Raw genomic sequence first — 23,778 nt, forward strand, 5'->3', positions numbered from 1 at the left:
TGGCGGAGGCCGGCCCGCCCCTCCCCCTGGCGCCCCATTGGCCGAGTCCCAGTCACCGGCTGCATCACATGACAGGCGCGCAGTTCCGTTTCCGCCGCGGCGCCCCCTGGCGGTAGTTCGGCGTTTCCCGCCTTGTCTTTTGCCTCGCGCGCTTAGGTCCCGCGATGGAGGAGGCGGCGGCGGCAGCGGCAGCGGCAGCGGCGGGGGGCGCAGAATCCGGCGGCGGTGGCGGCGGCTGCGCGGGGGCCCCGGACGAGCCCGTGGTGTCCCTGGCCGAGGTGCTGGCGGAGAACGAGGAGCTGGAGAAGGAGGCGCGCGCGGTGTTGGGCGGGAGCGACCACGAGCGCTGCAGCTACTCGCAGGTGAGGGGGGAGGAATGGGGGCAGGTGGATTGGAACGGGGCGGGGCCTGTGCTGGGGGCGGGGCAGGGAGGGGGTTGGAGGGGAGTTCCCCCCCGCCCCCCAAATGCCCCTGATGTTGAGCTGTGCCCCCCAGCCCACACGGGCCCGGCCAGGGCTCACAGGCAGGATTATTGGTCCCTGCGGAGGGCTGACAGCTGCAGAGCCGCCTCCCTGTGTGCGGGGGCTGGGTGGAGAGAACCGTGGTGCAGGAGGCAGGGCCCAGGGCATGTGGGACCCGTGGGCCTGTTCTTCCCCTGCCCTCCCTCGTCCTTAAAGAGGGAGAGGTGACACCCACTGACCAGCCTAGTGGTCTGGTAGCTTGTGGCGGAACTTGACCCACCACAGCCCCATGTCTCATCTTTAAAGAGCAGAGAGATGCTGTGAGCTGGGGCAGTGTGAAGCCAGTTCGAAGTTGGGGGAAGAGGTGCAGCTGGTAGATTGGGTGGCCGGCCTGCAGCACAGGCCCTAGCAGCCCCCATGACAGATCAGGGAGGGTACAGACAGCGCCGTGGCAGGCAGGGCAGGGAGCAGAAAGCGACACAGGGGATGGGGCAGGGAGCATAGGGCTGGGATCAGAAAGATTGGGTGGGGCCAGAGGATCAAAGTGGCACCTGAGGAAGTGGCTGAGCTATTTTAAGGCCTGCCTACATAAAAGGGTCGACCTGCCAGGGAAGCTTTTAGTAAGCAGTGTTTTTGAAGAGTGCCTTGGAGGTCAGCCCTTGGGACTATGAGATATTGTTCTTAAAGTTTCCAAGTATGCTGTATGTGTGTGCGTATCACATAACTTCATAATTAGCTTAATTGTGAAGCTCAGGGTCAGTTCCATTTTATTACCTGTTGCTTACGTTGAAATGATCATCAGCTGTTTGCATATTGGTTAAAAACATTAACTGCTTAAGTGCATGGGAATCCTCTGCTTTGTAAGGGAGTTGCTTTGTAAGGGTTTAACTTCATGATACAAGCTGTCTGGGAGCTGTCCATTTCGAGGCTTCTAGGGTAAGCTCAAGCCTGCTAGGCCCTCCAGTTTCAAGGCTGTTTATAAGGTGTTCTGAGAAACAAGGTAAGAAACCTTTTTGAGGTGCAGAAAGCTTAGTGCACTTGCTTCTGTAGTTAATGAGTAAGTATTGACATTGAGATGGGGTAAGTATGGACCCTTTTATCAGTCCCAACATTGTGCACTTAAACAGGGTGCATTTGCACTGTGAATACTGTCATTCTGTTTTGTAGCAAGGTTCTAGTGTTTGAGCTGGGATTCTCTCCAGAGAATGAGAGAAACAAGGTTTGTTTGGCAATATTTTTTATTGAGGGAGATTCAGTAAGCTTTCAGGTACAGGGTTTTATGGGACACTAAAACTATGGACTGAACACAAACAGTAGTTTTATAGCTTATGTTTTATTTGCTTCCTGTTAGCCGCCTCCCTTTTGCATAGGATTATTCTGGTGAAAATAAGTGGTGAATCTAAATAAACAAACCTATATTTTTATAGGTTTATTTCAACTGCCTTTTTCTTGGTTTGTAGCTGCTTTTGATGGCTTCCTTTCATGGCACAGGTTTACTGCTGTCTTCCCTTCCTTTAAGTCTCATCAGCAGGGCAGGGTGGCATTGTAGAGACTAACTCTTTCAAAGAGGCATGAGCCGTCATAGGCAGCAGTCTACTTTGTCAAGTGCTAATTACCTCTCTACTTATTAAGTGCTGTTGTTTAAATTAATTGTGTAAACGAAAAAGATTCTTGTTTTACCTGGTATTTACCTCAGGCTGTATGTACCTGCTGCTTTCCCAGAATTGAAGGCATTTTATGCAGAAAAGCTTGTCTAACTTTCCCCACTTTACGGTTAGTTTAGTAAAAGATGCTGCCAAATAAATACTGATTCTCTGTGAACCTCTAGTGCTAGCCTGCACATCAGCATTAACTTGCTTCTTGCTTCTGACAAATTGCATTTACTATTTCAGTCAAACAGCAAATGACCTTTTTCAGATTATTTCTGTGCCTCTCTCTCTTCTTATATCTATTGTTTCTTTGTAGGGTGCTGTAAAGAGACAAGCTTTATATGCTTGCAGTACTTGTACTCCGCCAGGAGAAGAACCGGCAGGGATATGCTTAGCCTGCAGTTATGAGTGTCATGGAACACACAAGCTGTTTGAATTGTATACAAAAAGGTAAAGCACTATTGGGGCCATTTCTGAGGTACTTCCATTTATCTGCTACATCGTGAAGCAGTAAAATGCAATATTGAAGATGGCATATACCTGTAAGGCTAGGGACAGAAATGACACACAAACTGGTTTAAACCTGTAACAACAGAAGTTCATTGCACATAAACTACATTCAAAATGGCCAAAACTGATTTAAGATAAACCAGTTAAGTGATTTAGGGTACATTGGTTTATCGTGCTTTTGTCCCAGATCCCCTCCAGGTTCAAGTCACCTCTCAGTCCCCCATCATTCCAGGATGCTTTGCATTTCCCTTGCACCTCTCTCTCCACCACACAGGCTGGGCAGGCTACCTTGGCCCAGGCTGTCTGCTCCAGCCAAGCAGGGAGACATACTCTAGCACCCCCCATGTTCTGGCCTGGGCTACCGCAGGCATATGGCTGCATTTCCAGAATCAACATTAAATGTCTGTTCACTTTCTTAATGGTTCAGTCTACACAGCGTAGACTAACCTGTGAAGATTGAATCAGTTAATCCTCTGGCTTTTTGATTGTCTGTACTTTTTGACTGTCTGCCTAAAAGGATTAATCTAAAGGGATTTGTGTTGTAGAAAATGTTTGTTGTGGTCACGGAGGCAAAAATGGTATTGGAGAGACATGTACAGTACCTTTGGGTTGGGATACAGGATTGGGGTTGCAAAAAAAAAGTTGTATTTAAACTTCCAGTTTCTATGTAAATTTAAAAAGTGCTCCTGCTTGCATGCCTTATAGGGACTTTCCATCCATGCTAATATGATTTTTCAAGTACTTCAGCCTAGCACACATTCTTGGGCAGAAATTTACTCTGTTCTCTACATTGCATTCCAAAGGTGTCTATATCACTGATCAGCAATGGTATGCTAGGTTAAGTGAAGAAAAATATTAGATTAATATTTAACACAGTAAACTGAAAATGTGTTAAATATTTTGATTTATTATCAAAGGAAGAATTAACCTCTTATCCTTACTAGTACTAAAGATGGCACCGTTATTAATTACAAGGTGATAGCACCATGTTGTGAATTAGTTGCTGTCTTTCAAACACATGTGCTTACTCATAAGCCTCAGAGTATTCTCGGCAGTAATAATTACATGGGCCAGAGGAGTATCCCAATTGAATAGTGATTCTACTCAACACTGATACTGAAATCTGACAGGCTGTCAGCATGAGGGAGTAATGCTGCTGTACTTTGATCAGTTCTAAAAGAAGATATCGTGAATGAGCTTATGAGAGTATGTTCTGGTTCTCAGTTGGCAGTGGGGAGCCCTTAAAAGTATAAAAATAAAATCATTTTGAGATGCTTAAAATATCTGAACTGCTATGTTTTTTTCCCCCAGAAACTTCTGCTGTGACTGTGGAAACAGCAAATTCAAAAATTTGCAATGCAGATTACTTCCAGTAAGTTTACACTTTGCTATCTCCATTCTGTAGAGAAAAATAAAAGCTGGTGCTGGTATTGGTTCTCCAAGTAGGAGAGGTTAGTTGTGCTTTCTTCTGTCACAAAAACCAATGTACTCTCAGTAGGGAGCTGATTAGAGAAGCTGTGTTTAAAATGGATTCATTGCATTGTATAGAGTTAAGATTTGCACAGCAAAACCAGGACTTACAGCTGTTGTTAGATACAGGCTATAACTTTTTAAATATAGTTTCAATTAAATTATTTGGGTACCAGTCACATAAGTTAGCTAAACTCAGATTGGGTTAGCTTGTGTACAGGTCCTAAAGAACATGACTTAGAATGGTTTTACTGTTACCAGTAAGCAAAGTGAGGTGTTGAATCCCATTCTGGAAGATGGGAAGAACATGCAGTTCAGTTTACCCTACAGCACTGAATCTAAAACATTGGTAAAATACTCAGAAGTATGGGCAGAACTGAAGGTTTAGAACTCATAGGTTTGTTTGGATAAAATTGTAGTGCATTGATTCCAGGGGTTGGACTAGATCAGCATTTCTCAATCTGTGGGTCTCAAGAATATATGAAAGGGTTGTGAACAAACTAAAAATCGATTCTCCTTTAAATGAAAAAATGTGGGAATCTGTAGCTTTTTCCTTGCAGGCTGTCAGGGTTCCAGCCTGCATGGGGATGCTTGGGGCCCACTCTGTCCCACACACCTACCCCCTGCCCTGCACACTGGTGGTTTGGGGGTGGGGGGCAGCAGGTCAAGAGTGAGGGGCACTGGGTCAGGACTGGCCATCATTGTTTACAGATGGGTCCTGGTACAAAAAAGGTTGAGAACCACTGGAGTAGATGACCTCTGGAGGTCCCTTCCGGCCCTATCTATCTATGGTTTTATGATTCTCAGCCAGGGTGCTATAGCACCCCAGGCTGATGCAAAACTGTTGAAGGGTGCCCTGAGATGCAAGGAGATAAGCAGGTATGAGGAGATAAGTGCAGGCTCAGGTTCTTCCCTATCTAGCCACTCCCCTAGCCCCACTGCCTGGACCCTCTGCAGGGGGAGGTAAGCACTCGAATAAATTATTTTTTGAACTGGGGTGCCACTTAATTCCCAAAAGTTATGGAGGGGTGTCTTGGGCCTAACGAGATTGAGAACCACTGCCATTGTCATTGTCAATGGTCTTATAAAAGTGTGTGCACATGAAGAATGGGTTGAAGTTAGCTTTTTCAAGCCATGATCGTAAGGGCTTCTCAGATCAGTACTTTTGCCTGTCTCTCATTTGCTGTAGTCTGTGCCCCCCCCAAAGCTGTATGATTTTGGTGAGATTGTCCCCACCCTCCCTCCTTTTTCCTTTTGGACTTAAGCATTCTTTATGTTTCTCTCTCATTGTTGCTGCCACACAAGCAAGGTATTGTTGAAACATCTGAGTTCTCATATCCATGTGTGAAAATCCTGAAAAGCTACTAAAGCGGGAGATTTCCTTTGTAGCAGGGGTATCATACTAATGTCACGCGAGTAAGTGTAAAAATTGTCCTGAAGGAAATTAAAATAATATATAATTGCCTTCAGATCATGCCATCTGACCAGACTTTTTTACTGCTTCATCCATCCAGACACATATCTTGTTTTCTTTCTAGGAAAAAGTAAAAGTAAATTTGGGCAATAAATATAACGACAACTTCTATGGATTGTACTGTATTTGTAAAAGACCTTATCCTGATCCTGAAGATGAGGTAAGAAATGAAGGATCAGAATAACACAAAGTGCACATACTTTTATTTATTTTTTTTTATGTACAGTAGTGTCCTCAGGATCTCCAAAGTATATATCCCATCTTAATAAATCTTAACCTGCCTTGTCACTTTGTTATATTATTTTATATAGTAGTCTGCAGTTTCAATTTCTTAAACAGAAAAATATGTTTTTATCCTCAAAGATAGCTGTGTAAGACTGAAATGAAATGTTGGGATAGCCCCAATATACAAATCAAATAATGCCACTGCTACCCCCTCCCTCCCTTCACCCAGGATAAACTAATAGTAGAAAACCATTTCTCTTTTTCTGCTGTTCCCTCTCCCCTTTTCCAGACACTATAGGTTACTTTATACTTGAGTGTATGGGATCCAGAGCTCTACAGGGCAGCCTGCTTCTAATACTGGAACTTGGGACATGTACAATGTTTCTACAACTGTAGAAAGGCATCACTACATTCATAGGATTGTAGGAAAGTAGGGCTGGAAGAGATCTCACAAGGTCATCTAGTCCAGCCCGCTGCTCAAGACAAGAATCGTCCCTGACCAGACCATCTCAGCCAAGGATCGGTTTATCCTGTTTTTGAAAATTTCCAAGGATGGAGATAACATAACATAACTTCTTTTAGGTAGCCTGTTCCAATTCATGACTATCGTCACAGTCAGAAAATTCCTCCTAATCTCTAACCTAAATTTCCCCTGCTGCAGCTTGAGGCCTTTGCTCCTAGTTCTGTGCCCTATAGCTACAGAAAAGCCAATTGCTATCCTCTGTATAATCCCTCTTCAGGTATTTTGGAGATTTATCAAGTGTGCCCTCGGTCTTCTCTTCTCCAGGCTAAATAACCTTAGTTTGTTCAGTCATTCCCCGTTAGTCTTGTCTCTGAGACCCCTGATAATTTTTGTTTCCCTGCACTGGACTCTTTCCAAACTGCCCACATCCTACTTGAAGTGTGGGAGCCAAAACTGGGTACAGTATTCCAGGTGAGACCTCATCAGTGCTGAATGGAGTAAGAGAATCGCTTCCCTTATTTCAGGTGACATTCCTGTTAATACAACAGAAGATGGTGTTGGCTTTTTTGCAACAAGAGCACACTGTTGGCTCATATTCAGCTTATGGTATACTATAATCTCTGCAATACTTTTATGTATTGAGTTATGGAGGGTTTTTGTTGCAGTCATAAGAATTACAAGTCTACTTTAAAAGCAAGCAGAAAATGCTACACTGAAAGCATAAATTGTCCTGTAAAATTTGGTAACATTAGCTCAGGAAAGATTTGTATTTGTTCCCCATAAGTAGTATTTTTAAGTTCCAGGAATGAGAATAATGGAAAAGAGGTAGAGAAATTTGAAAAATAACATTTACTTTATAGGATGCTTATTAACATCCTTTAAAGTATTAAAATTACATTGGTCAGAATACATTAAATATTTCTTGAAGCAGTGTCTGTGATCATATTTTTTTAGTAATTCGCAAGATTTGCCAATTAGTAAAGTTCTACTCTAACAGAAGCTAGTTGGTAAAGCTTGCCTACAGCAATTTCAAACATTTGGCTTTTCACTGTGTCACTTTAATTGAAGCCATTACCATTCTTTCTGTCTTTTATTTAAAAAAAAGAGAAAAGACCTGCTTGTGTATTCATTTTGAACTATTTTTTTTATAATACACTTTTGGGAAATACAGAATATTGGCAAAAATATAATTGGAAGAGAAACAGTGAATTTCTCTCAGAGAGAGAGGCATCTTAATATGGCTAGCACCAAACAACTGATACAGAAACACAAGTATCTGGTTTCTTATTAGATCTATCTGTGAACATGAATGAGGGAGGATAAAAAGGTGATAAACATCAGACAGTACTACTGTTAGGCAAGTACAAATTATGTCAAGCTAATCCAGTTTCTTTGTTATAATAACTAATTGTGGAAAAGCAGTAGAATTGATATGCTAGGATGGGTTGGGCTTTTGGCAGGCTCCTGCTGCCTGCCACAAGAACCCAGGCTGCTCACAGCAGGCAGCAGGGAGGCTGCAAACAACTTCACCAAGGTCCACAGAGCCCTGGCCCAGCTTGTCACACTCTGGTATGCATGTTGGGGGTTGCCAACCTCTGTGCTAGGAGAACTGATAATGGAAAAAGCAGTAGATATAGCTTAACTTTAGTTGTAAGGCTTTTAACACTGTCTTAGGCTAACTAAGAGGATACAGATCAGATGAAATCAAGATGGAAAGCCTTTTTTAAAGAGTAGTTACTAGGGCTGTGCGAAATTTCTGCTGCCATTTCATTTTGGCACTGTTTCAAGATTGAAACAGCAAAATAGAAATGAAACAAAACGAGGTTAGTCAAAACACATTTTGACCATAGCGCTGGGGATGGGAAGTCAGTCTAGCTGGGCTGACTTTCCATCTGCGGTGCTATGGTCGAAACGAAAGTCAGTTCAGCTGGGCTGACTTACCATCCCTGACGCAAGATCCAGCAGGGGGCGGGGTAGCAGCCCAGGTGGGCTGCCTCACCATCCCTGGTGCTAGATCGTGGGGGATGGAGTGGTAGCCCAACTGGGCTGCTTTCCCATCCCCTGCCATCTAGCGCCGTCCAGACCTTGAAACTGAAGTCAGAATGGAACAGTGCCTTTTTGTACAGCCCTAGTAGTTATTAGTAGTTTGTCATTGAACTTGGGAGGAGAGCGACTGTGTGGGGGGAAGGGTTCTGTTAATATTTACATTAGTGACATGAGTTATGGAATAGAAATTACATTTTATAATTATTGGGGATGCTACCAGCCTGGGAGGTGTTTCAAGACCTTTGGAGGATTAGTGATCTTGATGACTTTGATAAATTGGAGAAATGATCTGAAATCAACAAGATGGAGTTCAATGCAGACAAATGGAAGGAGAAATCAAATGCACAAGTACCAAATGAGGGGGAAAAAAGGCTAAGCAGCAGCACCTGCAGAAAAGGATGAGGGGATCATAGTGGATCGCAAACTAAATATGAATTTAAAGAAGTAATACTGTTGCAAGAGGACATATTCTGTAATGTATTAACAGAAGAATCATATATAAGACACGAGGTGATTATTCTGGACTACTGCTTTCAGTTTTAGATGGTGCACTTGAAGGATTATGTAAACAGATTGGAGAGAGTCTAGTGGCGATAAACAGGATTTCTAAAACAGGACCTAAGAGCAGAGAGAGAATTGGGCTTGCTTAGTTTAGAAAAAAGAAGGTTGGTATGGGACAATATGTAAAAAGGTATTTACAGAGAGGGCTGATTGGTCAAGAAGGACGTAGGTTAATTTGTAGCAAAGACGTTTTAGGTTAGATGTTAGGGGGATTACAAAGCTTTCTAACTAGAAGAGGTGGTGAAGGATTGGAACAGGCTCCTGATTATTTTTTTTTTTTGGGAGCATTTAGAACTCTAATGAATGCATAAATGAACAATTTAAGACACAATATAGTTTAATAATAAGCCAGATTGCCTCGTATTGTACCTGACAGAATTCTTAGGCTGAATTAGGTTGTCTATGACTCCTGAAAATCTGACATCTTTAACCTAAAGATTTCTCTCTGCTTCTGTTGATGTATCTTTTATTCACATACTTACACATAAGAGGTGGTGGTTGTAGATATGCTGCACTGAGTTGATTTTTGTCAAATCTGTATATCAGAAGGTCTGGCTTCAAGGAAAAACTAATTTTGTTAGTGGGAAACTCCATGGTCTTCAGAATGTAACAGATTACATTCAGGACCTTGAAAGCAGACTTGCAGCTGAGGTGGTAACTATTTATAGTGGCTATTAAGAAGGTGCATGGAGTGGGAAAGTGATATTTATGTATGCTTCTCAGATAATACTGTAATTTGAGGCCTGTGAGACTTTTGAAGATTGATATTGCTGCTAATAATATGATTGTTCATCTAGATCCCAGATGAAATGATTCAGTGCATTGTTTGTGAAGACTGGTTCCATGGAAGGGTAAGGATCTATACATAGTTAACACAACTGTCATCTTGCATAGAAATGAACTTACATCAGTGTTTTCTTTGTGACGCATCTTACTTGCTAAGTCACGTTCACAGCCCTCTTGTGCCTATGCTTACTTTTGCTGCTGATACCTAGCCACTTGGTGAGGATTAGCACTTATGTACTTTAAGGATTTAGATGCTCAGGGGCAGGGCAGAGATTTTTGGCCTCTGGCAGGGGCCAGGGCTCTGGCATCTGTTGCAAGTTACAGCCTGTGGAAGCAAAAGATTGGTAACCCCTGATTTAAGATTAGGGTGCCAAACTCATCTATGTCACTGGGCTTGATGTGGATCTACCAGTGGCAATGATAGGTACATTAAGCACATGGCCAGTCACCCTATCACTTGCTCCCTGCTGTCAACACCCGGTGCCCATTCAGTCTCCATGTGGGACCCAGATAGCAGGCTATAGCCTCACCCACCCCATGCCTAAATTCCAGTCCTTCTGGGAACTCTGTGAACTGGGTGAAACAGCAACATGGACTATATCTGGCCTGAGGCTATATGTTTGACACCCCTGGTCTAAATGTTTCTTAACAGATTGTTGGAAAGCAGGTTAGATTTGTGACCTCTTTATACCCTCCTGAAGGTGAAAAAAGACTAAATGTTTTCTACTAGGGCAAGAGTGATGGTGTAGCTGTGATAGTTCAGAAATTGTGCAAGATGTGAGGATTTGTTAGGCTAATATCTTTTATTGGACCAACTGTATAGTTAGGTTAAAGTTAGACAAGCTTTCCAATACAGTGCTTTTAAACCCAGAGGGAGAACCTTCCATCTTCAGCTCCCTCTGTGCAAAAATAAAGTTTATTTCCTACCGATGGGGACTTTTTACCATCCTGTAACATCTACACTTTTCCCAGAGCCTGACGAAGGGACTTTGATCCCGAAAGCTTGCAGAAAAGGACAGTTTTCTCACCATTTTCCAGTTGGTCTAATAAAAGGTATCATTTTGGAACCAAGAGGTCTAGTTTTTTATGTTTTTAAATGAGACTTAAGAAAGAATGTCTTGCATTCAAAACTTGTCTAACTTTGTCTCAACTATATAATTAGTTCAATAAAAGATATCACTCTAACGAATCCTCATCTGTCTCAAATGTTTTCTGAAACTTGTTGAGCAATGGGAATTTTGCAGTGTGGAGCTGACCTATTAGGGTATGCAACGTTTAAATTGACATGAATGTTTTTGCTAATGGAATCCAGATTTAGAGAGTTGGTGTGTAAACAAAGACAAATTGCATGGAAATGTAGCTGGTGTTTAATCAATTTGTTTCCATCCTTTAGTTATTTTGATGCTGGTGAAAGTGGCTCTGGTTATGCTGATAGCAGAAACACTGAAAATGTGAAAAAGGAGGCGGACATAATGTATATTTTTCTACCTTGTACAAGAGAAAAAAAAGTCTGCTGACTTCATTAGATTTCAATTGACATTACGCTACCCTGTGCTCCTGTTTCTTCTTGACACAGCACCTTGGTGTGGTTCCTCCTGACAGTGGTGACTTCCATGAGATGGTGTGCCAGACCTGTATGAATCGATGCTCTTTCCTATGGCCTTATGCTGCACAGTTAGCAGGTAAAATTAGGATAGCTGCACTAATATTTCTGTGCCCTATACCCCATACTTAGCTGCCTTAATTACATAACCCTATCCAAATAGGAAAAGATAGATAGATATTAGCAAGGATTTTGGTTTCCTATGTTTAAAAATTGCAAATTGTCTGACTAAACCCCCCCAAATCCATGATTAAAAATGAAACGCCACTATATATGTGGGTATAAATTGAACACAATTTTTTTTAGATATTTACAACTTTAAAGCAATTTGGAAGCCTACCAGTACCTCAATCACTATAATAAAATCAATTCTAAATACCTATACATTCTGGTATTTAATTTTGGGTTTCTTATCATGGTAAAATCAGAGCTCTCCTTGCCCTCTTTGCTCACCAGGATGCAGGTCCAGGCCCCTCGCTCTCTACCCACAGCACCAGCCCTTGCTGGTGCCCCCCACCTCCCCTCCCCAGCCCTGCTAGAGGCGGTTCCTAGCTGCCAGGGACCTGGGTCCACAGTGCCCTGTCCCCCACGGTAGTGCCTGAACCCCTGCTGCCACCTGCAGGATGCAGCAGCTGCTGCGGCGGAGCAGAGCCTGGAGCCGGGGTCGCCTCCCCTGTGGGTGGCACAGCCAGAGCAGAGCTTGGGGGTGGGGGGGGACACAGATGGGACACAGGTGTGGGCTGCCTGTTGCAGGTTTAAGCTCCCTGTCCTGCTACCCTCCGCCGGGGTCTCCACAGCCCAGTAGGCAGGATCCAGTGTGGCTGGGCAGAGAAGTTCCTTGCTGCTGCTTGGAGCTCTGTACCACCCTGGTGAAGTGCCCCCTTCCCGCCCAGCAGCAGCAAAGGGCACAACTCCATGCTGCCACTCCTGCTGTTGCCAGGTGGGCAGAGGGCACTTCACCAGGGCAGCATGGGGCTTGCAACAACGAGGAACTTCCCCTCCTGGTCCGGCTTTGCCCTACTGTGCTGGGTCCCACCTGCTGGGCTGCAGAGGCCCTGGGGGGAAGGCAGCAGGACAGGGAGCCTGAGCCCATAGTTGGCAGCCTGCCCCTGCCCTGTACATCGATCTGGGGGTGCACGTTCCCTCTCCTTGGGAGTGCATGCAGTGGTGGGAAGCCATCCCACCCCCCGGATGAGCTGCCTGTGGCACCATTCTTTTCTCTGCTAGGGCCATGTACCCATGTATTCCAGCCCCAGGCTCCAAGCCCCATGTACTGTCCTAGATAGGCAGGGCTGGGTTTGGGCTGCTTCCCAACTCCTTCCCTCCCTCCCTCTCTCCCTGTGAGGGATTCAATCCTTTTTCCCCCACCAAACTTACCTGCGGGAGCTGCTCTCCAGGCTGCCATGTGCATGTGTGAGTGTGCACATGAACCTGGCACCCCCGTCCTGACTGCCATTTTCCTGCTCCCCCGTATCGCCTTGCAGGCTGGAACTCTGCCAGATTTGGATGTTAGCAAGGTAGTTAGCTGTCTTTTAGTTTGAAGTCAGGCAGAAAAGCAGGGCAGGGTGTTACCATGGACTAACTTGTTCAGAGAGGCAGGAGCTTTTGTAGGCTATTGCTTGCTTTGTTAGATGTTATGAATGCACTTGCAGAGATCAGGAGTACTAAATAGGAATAAAGTCTAGCGTACTAGGTGGTCTTAAAAGTCTAAATAGAATAAAAGTCTAAACTGAGTACTAAATAGGGAGGAATAATACAAAGGAGAAGGAAAGGGGGAGTAAGAGAAGGGATACTGGGCATGGGACACTAACTGCACAGTAATATGTCATAGTACCAACAGTGCTAATGCACTACTGCGCAGTAGTGTCATTTAAAAGATGTTTGACAGCACTACTGTGTAATAACCACTGTGCAGTAGTGTCTTGTGTAGATGCACCCACTGATGAGAGGAAAGTGGGTTGAAGAGATCAGTTAACCCCTTGAGAGACAGAGGTTACAAAAACTAACCCAGGTAATGGGATAACAGTACAGAGTTTGTGTTCAGACTGTACTTAAACACAGTCTGTGGGATTTCTTGTTCCACAATTTCATGTTAATTTGGTTTTTAAAGTTTTGTTGTTTTAAAGAACAGTAACAGGTCAGTGATGGAATGATTTGGAGGATGGGATTGCATAGTTAGTAGGTTTGAAGAAGACACCCAGCTGAGTGGAACTGCAGACACTTTGGAGGATGGTATTATAATTCATAATGACCTTGATAGACTGAAAAATAAATTTTATTCAGTTTAGTTTCAGATCAATAAGAATGAGTGCAAAGTCCCTTTGGGGTGGTACAATAAAATGCATAAATACAAATTGGGAACAACTGGCTAGGTTGCAGTATTGGAGAGAGAGATCTGGGGGTCATGACGGCTCTAGGTGAGCAAGGCGGCAGGTGGGCGGTTGCTATGGCTCCAGCCCTGACCCTGGGTTGGGGCTGGGGCTGGAGCCAGAGCCACAGTAGATATTCTCCCCTCCCTCCGCTTCCCCCCAAAAAAGACCCGACTTGCGAGAAAAGGTGGGATTATCGATAGTCTTTGCATAGCTCCACAATTTTAAAGAGGATGGCAAGAGACTGTGCTCCATGGCTGATAGAATAAGAAGCCCCGTTTCCCTATAACTATGATTCTAGTATTGCTGTGCTCCGGTTGCTGAGATGAAACATGCCAGTGAAGCAATTGTTTAAAAGCTGTTGGGTAACTTGTACATTTTTCCTGCTGCTAGGACCACTTGCAATGATGACCGAATGATTTCCTTGTTGTAATAATTCAAAAAATAAATGTTCCTTGATGAAGCCAGTTGCTGTCAGTGAAATGTTTGGTCACACTGTCCAGGAAGACATGTCAAGTTTATCTGTTCTGTGGCTAAGCAGAGGGAGGGAAAAGCAGTGCTCTTGAGGCATTCAGACCCCATCTTAAATTTCAGAAATAAGAGCGGGTGTAGAAGAGTTTGCACACCTTAAAGTGTAACAGGATTAGTGCATTGCTTACTAAGTTTCGTCTGCCAGTTAGTTGCTGGAGGAGAGAGTCTAGACTTGAGGAAGGGCACTTGATACTCGAAAGCTTGTCCATCAGTTCTAATTATATAGTTTTTCCAAAAATCCTTGTCTCTGTGTATGTGAACAAACTTAATAGTTAAATGATTCTGTTTTTGGAAAGTCTCTGTAAAATTAGAAGTGGCACCATCCGTTCAGAGCATTATTTCTTTGTATGTTTTTATGACAGCCCTAAACATTTTTAAAAGAGTATTTTATAATAGAATAAACTATAGTTCTTGGTTTCCCCCCACCTGTCAGAAAATAAAGCCAGGTAGATTTGGTACTGCTGGAAATAAAATATCGCAAAATAAAAACTTAGAAAAATTACCTGGCTACCATCCAGTCTTTTACAAATATCTGTGAATTCCAAAAGCCTCAAAAAGACAAGCATCTCAACATGTAGAACCATGTGAGATAACAATATTCTGTTCTTTCTTCAGTTAATTTTTTTTATACTAAAACCCCACAGCTTACTAGAAAATAAACGTGAAATGACAAGACACAAATAAATTAAGCAGACTGGTTTTAGAATAGTGTCTCAGTTGGTAAAAAAAATACAGTACAGGCAGTCCTCGGACTTACGGCACAACTGGTTCCTGAAAACTGTCCTAAGTTAAAACGTTGTAACTCAGAACCAATTTTCTCATAAGAAGCAACGTTATAAATGGGGGGATTGGTTCCTGAACCAAGGCCCAATACCCTACTTTCACCAAAAATACCCCAGAATGTTGTACTCGATCAATTATAGATGAGTAATATAGCTACATTAATATATTTATATTGTAAATAGCAATCATTGATTTGGAAGGACTTCTTTGAGGTGATTTTGCTGGACTTTTTGAAGGGCTCTTGGTTGGACTTTTTGAAGGGTTCTTGGCTGGAGTCTTCTTAGGAGTCTTGGCTGCAGGTTTTTCTGGAGTCTTGTCTGCTTTCTTAAAGAAAGTGTCCAAGGAAGTTTGGACAGATGATCTCCAGGGAGATGAGTGACGCAGCGAACTTGTTCGCTAGCATGGCATTGCATCGGATCAAACGTTGTAAGTCAAAAATGGTGTTGTAAAGTTGAAACAGGGTGTCAATTTATAAACGTTGTAAGTGTGAAACATCGTACCTTGAAACGTTGCAAGTCGAGGACTGTCTGTATCCATCTATAACTTGTTCTGTAATAGTATTTTTGGGGTGGAAGGAGTTATAAGCCATAAGTAGTGAACGATTAAGTCATTGCATTAGTTAATGAGATCATTATGTCCTAAAATATCAGTCAGATATATCTTGGGCTTTGCTGTAGTGCAGAAGTTCCCAATCACCAGGTCGTGGCATGGTGGGGCAGCACCGAGAGGGAGCAGCCAGCTCCGTGCCCCTGTTCTGCTTCTGCCACCATGGCCATGCCTGACAAGGTGCTGCCTGCACAGCAGGTACCAGGGCCTGTGCTGGGCTGTGCAGGGTCTCCCAGCCCTGCCCGCAGCTGGGAGCAGGGGGATATGGGTGGGCAAATGCTTGGGGTAGAAGGTGGGGAGATGGCTCTGCTGCTTGTTCCTTGAGAGGGTAGCAGAGTCCCTTTTTCCCAGGCAGCCCTAGCTGGGTCCCCCCAGGCCACTGCCTGTGCAGCCCTTTTCCCTGCAGGGTCCCCCAGTGCCTGTGGCTGCAGTGCCAGAACCCAATCTTTGCAGTCACCCCACTCCCTCCACACACACGAAAGTAAAATTTAAATATGTAAATTAGATACCCGGTCCACCAAAATTCTTTGAGCAAGGCTGCTGGTCTGCAGTACAAAAAAGGTTGGGAACCACTGTGACACACAAAACAATGTTAAGTAAAGAAAAATTCAGAAATATAGATTTCTTTGCCTTGCGTTCTAATGTTAGTTGTGGATACGTATCTTCCAGTTCCTACAGTGACCAAAATGGACTCTCGTGAAGATGACAGGATTGTGCTGAATGTTAAAGAAACTGAGGAACAGACGAGGGAAATCAAAAAAGAAAGTGGACTAGACCACACAGAAAAGAGTGTGGAAGAGCAAGTTGAGCAGTGTAATGAACCATCTACTAGCTCTGGGTCTACATGTCCAAAGGTAAAGCACACATTTTCCCTTTTATTTTGTGCTCCCCCACTACCTAGTGAAGGCAAAGCTCATCTGTTCTTGAGTTCAGGAAATTGTATTTTTGTTTAATTGCCATTACTTAAATATAATACTTTTGTGCTGTTATTGTCCCAGCACAGATTCTTCAGGCTATAGATATGCTAGCAAACATGGCTGAGAAGGATTTAATGGATTTAATAGCCAGTAGATTAGAAGGTGCAGAACTACAACATGCCATGCCTAGCCCAGCCTTCCTCTGTGTTAACCTTTTTGCTTGCTCGGGTTGAGGACTCTCATGAATATATTTCAAATGTGGCAGTACCATGTGCTGGAACTGTGCCAGCAGCTTAGCCTGGATCTAAATTTGTAAAGCTTCATTGAGAGTCAATGGAAGAGCATCCTTGTTTGCAAGAAGGATGAACACTGTATTTAAAAGGATAGGTGTCAAATAGTTTTTGCTGAGTTGGGGAGGATATACCAATGTCTTGATTTGAACTGCATTAAGAGGTCCTTTAAAAGTATAACAGGGATAAAAAGATAATTCTCTAGCAAAAAAAAAAAAAAGACAGCCTATCAAAAACTGAATAAAATCATTGAAATGAAAAACACTTTCCTCATTTTCATTCAGGTGGTCACAAAGAATGAAGAACAATTTTGCAAGCTGAGAGAATTCCAAAGCAAGCCGTATCTAAAGAAAGATACTGCCACGTTCTGGCCTTCTAGCTGGCGAAGCAAGATATGCACATGCAAAGACTGTTTGGTGTGTATGAGTTTTACTTTCTAAGCTAATGTTTGTATTGGCTTCTTGAAGAACCTATTGAAGGAAGTTGGCATTGATGCAGGTTCTAAAGCTCCCTTGTTTTGGATGTAAATATCTAATGGAAGAGTCCACGAATGTAGGGAAACTGGTAAAAGCTGGATCCTTTTTGACCCACTGACTCTTTTGAATTAACTGAGCAGTTTCTAAACTGCTGTTGTTTAAATATGAGCACAGTTGTGGAAGCATATGGGAGAAGCATCTGAAATGATTATTGGTATTAAACTAACACTGTGACCTGTTAGTTCCTCAGAAGGAAGGCTTGAAAGGCTGATAAATGAAGTGCAAAGTTTGTAAGCTGTAAAGCAACTTTTACTTTACTCTTCAGAAAATGTATTCAGAATTGGATGTCCAGTTCCTGACAGATGAATGTGACACGGTGTTGGCCTATGAGAATAAAGGCACAAGTGACCAGGAGGTGGACAGAAGAGATCCTTTAATGGACACACTTAGTAGCATGAACAGAGTCCAGCAAGTAGAACTTATCTGCGGTAAATATTACTTGTTTGGGAGGTAGACATCATATGACCTGCATATTTTAAAATTGTGAAGTGCTGCTTAATAAGCCTAATTTTTAATAGCAGGGGTCTTCTGAAAAGCAGCTTATAGGATACTGGCCCAGATTGAAAACTTTCCGAAATACTTATATAGGAAACCACAGCTTTGGCTCAAGCCTGGTGTTAATGACTGCTCCTTGTATTAAGAAAGCAGATTATGACGCCTTCTACATTTTTTCTTGACAGTTTTAGTATGAGACTTTCTAGAAAGGTTATGTTGCTGTTAGTTTTGTTTTTCATCATCTGATTAAGTGCTGGTGTAGATTTATGGTTTTGGTAGATTTCTGTTTTTTATAACAGGCATTATTTGGGGTCAGGGACAGTAGGGCAACCAATAGTGTCAAGAAGTTCCTTCTGCCTTAAAGTTTTCATACTCTTCCTTAATGCAGACCCCAAAGGAAGATTCTTGGAAAAATAGCAGGGGTTGCTCTCAGTCGTATTCGGCTGGACACCTGCATCAGTGAGTCTGAATCCTGCCTGATTTAAGGCTTCAGAGACTTTTTTTTTTTTTTCAATTGTATTGACTTACTCTCTTGCCTCCTATACACATTTCTGAAGACCCGAGTGAGCTGTCATGACTTGAGTCTTAGAGCAGAACAATTAAGACCATTGAGTCTTAGAGTAGAGGCATAGTTGAAGTGTTTCTCTGTCCATCATGACTTCTAAAAATCGGGTTCATACTCTCTCAGATTTAGCAAGAATGAGGTATGATTCTCCTTGAGGTAACATTCAGAGAGGAACAGAGTGTTCTGATTGAGGTAGAGGAACAAATAGACTGAGCTAAAAAAAATGCCAAATCCTAGAAATAAGGAATCTGCATGCTGTATTCTGATCCATCTCATTGCACCAGGATAGCGTTTTGCTTACAGCTCAAACAGTTATCTTTACTTGGAGCTTTAGTTGGTGTTGACAGATGTAGGAGGACTCACAAAATCTTAAGGAGATTGTTTAGACAGAATACCCTGTATCTTTGTATTATTTTATTGTCTGGTTCAAGCTCAGATGAAGTTTACTGATCTAGCTCTAGTTGGGTACTAGCTGTCATAGGTAGATATCAAGCCCTCACTGTGAAGCAAGTTCTTAACTACAGTTTCCCTTGCATTTTTCCTTCCAGAATACAATGACTTAAAGACAGAGTTGACTGATTATCTCAGGAGATTTGCAGATGAAGGAACGGTAAGGTGCAACTATGCAGAATTTTGTATCGCCATTTCCTAGGAAGTCCCAGTAGGCTTTTGTACTGTTTTAAATTGTGTGCAACACTTCAGGTTAAAATGACCTTAGTAACTGTTATATGAATAAGGCAAGTGAAGTGAAATTGGATATCTCTGTTCTTAACTAAATAAGAATGTATTGTTGTTAAAGGAAGGCCCTGTTGAGAGACTATTGGAGCTGATCAGAAGTGTTTCCATAAATGTGCATCTTGGACAGCAAGTGCAGTTTAAAAATCTAATTAACCTAGCAAGGCTTTTTCTGTATAAGACTAAATCTTAGTCTTATGTTTTTACTAATCAGCTTTACTGTAAAGAATAAGGGCTGGTGTTAATTACTGACACACTTGACCTATTCAGTCACATTTTACCTGAGGACTTTGCATCCTATTGCCCCTCAGTACTTACCTTAGAAACTTCCTTGTTCCTTGTAAGCCATGTTCAGTGTTTGAATTGAAGTGGTTTGGAAAAGCATTATTCTTATATGTATTTATAACTGGGTTAAATTACGAGTACTACATATGCAGTTATGTTTCCTCAGCTCAAACACACTGCTACTAAAGTGTTACTCTGTAAGTAGCATTCCTGACTATAGGTAGGAGGTGAACATTCAAATTGGCATTATATGTTTTGCTAACATTGCGCTTGCTCTCTCTTTGCCATTCAGAATGGGAGCTCACATACTTTTAATGTGGAATTTAGGCCTTAGGCCTTCCAGTGAATAGAACAGGACACTGTTCTTCCCAGTAGTACTAAGGAATTTAACTTGTTGCTGCTGGTTTCCACGTCTTTTTATAGTAATTAAAAAATATATTGCCCCAAGTAGACTCTCATGTAATTCTTGTCAGTCAATTACGTGTTTGGAAAAAAAAAATGTTACTATACCAGTATTACGACTTGGATTTGATTTTTTAAAATTTTTTTTTTATCCCCAATAGGTTGTTAAGAGAGAGGACATTCAGCAATTCTTTGAAGAATTTCAGTCACGAAAGAGAAGGCGGACAAATAGGATGCAGTACTACTGCAGTTAAACTGAAAAGGCTTTGACTTTCAAAAGGACAAATGGGAAAACCATACCCTTCAATAAATAGAAGCACCTTCACTAGTACTTGACCTCCCCCCTCAAATCCTGCTTTCTAAGAAGTTGCCTCCAACGTTTTGCTTATTCAGTCTGTTTCGTAAAGTACTTCTAACTACTTTTTATAGCTTACAGATGCATCCTAACTCAATGACAAGTGCATTGCATAGTGACTTAGTTACACAAATTTCAGTGTCAACAGACTAGCAGACTTTGAAAGCTGGTTTTATATCTGAGCAAGTGGATTGGTCCAAATTAAAACTTGTGCCAGGTTGTTCCTTTTCTTCTTTGATCTATTTTTATTTTAATTCCTCACCCTGTATCTAATACTAAAATGGAGGCAGTCACTCTTTCCTTGGTCTCTGTACTATGTTGTAATTCAGTGCGTTTGCACAACTGGATAATGTTGCTTTACTGGTCTGAATGCTTCTGTACTAACTCCTGGTTGGAGTGACTCTTTTGTATGCATCTCATACAAAGACAGGGGGTTCCCATCTGCTGTTCACATGGAGGCATAATTCTCTAAACAATAAGGCATGTGCTTTAATAATAACATCCTGTTTATTTTAGTCCTTTAGAGTGAAGTCAAATCTTGACAGTAGGCTCATAACACACATCGCATTGTACTTGTGTAGGCAGAAACCTAGGGTGGTGTTTTGAGACTATAAGAAAGCTGAGGAATCACGGTCTGATTTGGAGGCAGAGCTTGTGGCATTATTTTCTATTCCTCTTCAGAAAATCTTTGGCTCACACTTGTTAAATGTAGAACATTGCTGTACAGCAAAGTGACAGTCATCTTAATTCCCCCCCTGCTAGAATGTAAATAGGATGCTAAAATGGGGCTAGGAGGCCACTAATACTTTTTCATGACAAAAAGATTTATAATACATTTTAGTTTTAAAACTGATCTATCTTAAGCAGATAGTCTGGACATTTACTAAAAGAGTTATAGCAGCCTAATGTTTTAAAACCTTCCAGCTGTAGTATACATGAAGTTGTGATCGTTCTGTTAGTATTGTGACTGGTAAGGCCACACACGTGTTATATTTGTAGCGCCAAGTACAAACACAAGCTCTTTTGTAGCAGTTTGAGTCTTTGTAGTGCTACAGAATAGTTACTTTCAGAGAGGACTTTCTAGGCTTTGTAGTGCTGTCTGTAACACAGACTCCTGGCATCCCACAGCCCTCCAAGGTGGGGGAGAGCAGCTGACTTCCCACTAGCCTGCCCAGCTGTCAGAGCCCTGTTGAGACCCTCCTGCCTCACAGCTGCACCAGCAGATTTTCTAGCTCTCCAGCCTGGGGGGTTTGAATGCCTGTATGACCCTATAGCACTACACTTGTAGTGTGATACTGAGACCCTTTGTAGTACTACAGACAAACACCTGTCCATACCCTAAGGCACCTAAGATGCAAAAACTCTTAAATAAACATACAGCTGATACCCCTAAGACTCAAGTATGAATTTTCACATGTCAACAAGCTTCTGATTAATGTACAACCTCGATCCCTCTTTATAAATAAGGTGTTCTAGAGAAAAGATTGAGAAAATGTGCATTTTGGATGATGTTTAGCTCCACTTTATGGATTGTATTGGAAGGCTTGTATTTTCCGAGAGGTACCATTCTGCTTCTACTTTAACCAAACTGCTTGCCCCCATGCCCCAAGTCCTACTCTCCCCACTAATTTTGTCTGACTATCTTAATTTGCGGAAGCTTTATAGACAATTGGTTTGTTCTTTGCAGATATGACTAGCTGCTTTTAAACCTACATTTCTGGATATTGTATGTGCTTTTTTGTAGCAATTGTTCTTGGAGTTGTAACTGCATATTGGACTCCAAAAAATTCTGTAAAATTTAAATAAAATGACTGTTCAGACAGTGCACACTTTATGGTTACTTTGTTTAGAATTACTGCTGTGTGGTTTAGTCTACTTCCACCCAGTCCAAACAGCAGTAAATCTCTTTCAAGCCAGGCAGGAGGCTGTGGCTTAGCCAACCTCCTGTGCAGTCACGAGACTTGCTGTACAAAGAAGTGAGAGCCAAGAAAGATGAAAAAAAAGAAATCCAGTTGATTGGAAAGCCTGCATTCATTCAATCCCAAACCCAGTAATTAGTCCTAAAAGTCTAAGGTAATTAGCAGCCAGATATACTTGTTTTAAATTGCAGCCTCAACAAAAACGTACTGCTTCTGACACATGGGGCAGTGTGCGTAGTTAGACAAAAGGGGCTTAAACAAGAGCTTACTATAGTGGTAGCCTCTTTACAAAAGAGAAGATGCTGATCGCCTCAGGTAAAATGTAAATCTGCAACATTGCTTGGTAGAGTTGCTGACTTCAGAAATGCCCAATAGCCGTTCTTTACCTTCAGCCAAGACATTTCTCAAAGACTGCAATAACAGATTGTTAGAACAGTTGACAAACAACATAGATGGGCATAACCTGAGGAAAGCTCAAGGAGCAAAGTGAGAAACCAAATTAGTGACTTTCAACCAAGGTGACACATAGTATTAGCACTGTGGAGGTGTGCAGACACCTACACAGGATTCGCAAGGTAAACCCAGAGATTTCAGATTGACATTATGGATTCCTTTCTGACCTGTTGTGGTCTTTGAGTTCTTGGCAACAGAGAAATTGCTCTATTATTCTTTCATAGTTGAATGATAGCTAAGAGCCAGCTGGCATTTTCTGAGGGACACCTGGAGTCTAACAAGGTTGAGAATTACTACTTTAAATTATGAAGGTTCAAAAGTCACAAAGCCACCATTTTAGTAGATAAGTGAAACTAGACTTAGGGATGGGCCAGGATGATCCCAAACACTAATTAGTGTCCTTTGTAAACAGCTTTAAGTGATTATAACCAAACAGACTTAATGCAAGAGCAGAGGAGGGCACTGAAGCTTGGACTTCTACATCCTGGGCAAACTCCTGAGAAGGACACTGCCACCAAACCTTTTGCAACTCTAGCATATATTTTCTTTTATTGCTGCAACAAAAGAAAATCATTTCAAGTTTGAACTGAACAGTGTTGCAGCCAACCAGAAGGTCACTTAGCTGCGCAGCTGTAGTTGACTGACAACACTGTAGCCACCTCCCCTACAAAAGACAAGGGACAGCAAGGTCTAGTCTGCTGATCTAAGGGGCTGTACGATGCTGCATGTCACAAGCTGTTCCTCAGAACAGCTCATCTACCAGGCACCCACCATATCTCTTCTGATGATCTGCCAGTAATTTGGAAATTGCTGCCAATGACCCATAAGCATTATTTGAAACATAGTTCTTAAAATACCAGTGCTGGGGATCCTTTTCAGACATGGCCTTGATTCCATGGTTCCTTTGGGTTACAGGTTGGACTCTGCCCAGGAAGTCTGGCTTAGCTTGAGGTAGTAGAGAGGATTAGGTGTTATGCACCTATGCTGAGCTACCTGTCCCTTCCACAGCCCTCCTTCCTGCAGCCAAGTATCTGCAGAACGGGAAGCAGAGTCAGCTTGAGCTCTCTCAGGAGCAGAAATTAGGAACTAGGTTTTAAGCTCTAGGCTGGAGTGTTAAGTTGTTACTACTGCTTTAGATTCATGGATTCATATCCGCTTTCTAATTCCATTAATCTCTCGAGTTCTCAGGAGGCCCAAGCAGGACTTGCAGCCAGAACAACCATGGTGGCTCTGGTAAGATTGTTAGAAATATTATTAAAAATGCATTATCAATAGCTGTTAGCTCCCAT

General features: G+C 42.4%; 1 protein-coding gene across 1 annotated transcript; it reads left to right on the forward strand.

Moving 5' to 3' along the window:
• Positions 1 to 149: 149 nt before the first annotated feature.
• UBR7 (ubiquitin protein ligase E3 component n-recognin 7 (putative)) lies at positions 150 to 21,942 on the forward strand. Its single transcript, XM_019552442.1, has 11 exons — positions 150 to 362; positions 2,427 to 2,560; positions 3,932 to 3,992; positions 5,629 to 5,724; positions 9,657 to 9,710; positions 11,222 to 11,327; positions 16,207 to 16,391; positions 17,029 to 17,160; positions 17,546 to 17,708; positions 18,889 to 18,950; positions 19,924 to 21,942. The coding sequence occupies exons 1-11, from the start codon at positions 165 to 167 to the stop codon at positions 20,014 to 20,016; spliced, it is 1,284 nt and encodes a 427-aa protein (XP_019407987.1). The 5' UTR covers positions 150 to 164; the 3' UTR covers positions 20,017 to 21,942.
• The last annotated feature ends 1,836 nt before the right edge of the window (positions 21,943 to 23,778 follow it).

Source organism: Crocodylus porosus, unplaced genomic scaffold, assembly GCF_001723895.1.
Source record: "Crocodylus porosus isolate Cpor-Errol unplaced genomic scaffold, CroPor_comp1, whole genome shotgun sequence".
NCBI lineage: Eukaryota > Metazoa > Chordata > Crocodylia > Crocodylidae > Crocodylus > Crocodylus porosus.

Excerpts from the sequence above, each read along its gene's own strand:
- UBR7 (XM_019552442.1), top strand. The coding sequence starts at position 165 with ATGGAGGAGGCGGCGGCGGCAGCGGCAGCGGCAGCGGCGGGGGGCGCA. Across the intron at positions 9,711-11,221 it reads AAGACTGGTTCCATGGAAGG|CACCTTGGTGTGGTTCCTCC; the intron begins GTAAGGATCTAT and ends TTCTTGACACAG. Across the intron at positions 16,392-17,028 it reads CTGGGTCTACATGTCCAAAG|GTGGTCACAAAGAATGAAGA; the intron begins GTAAAGCACACA and ends ATTTTCATTCAG.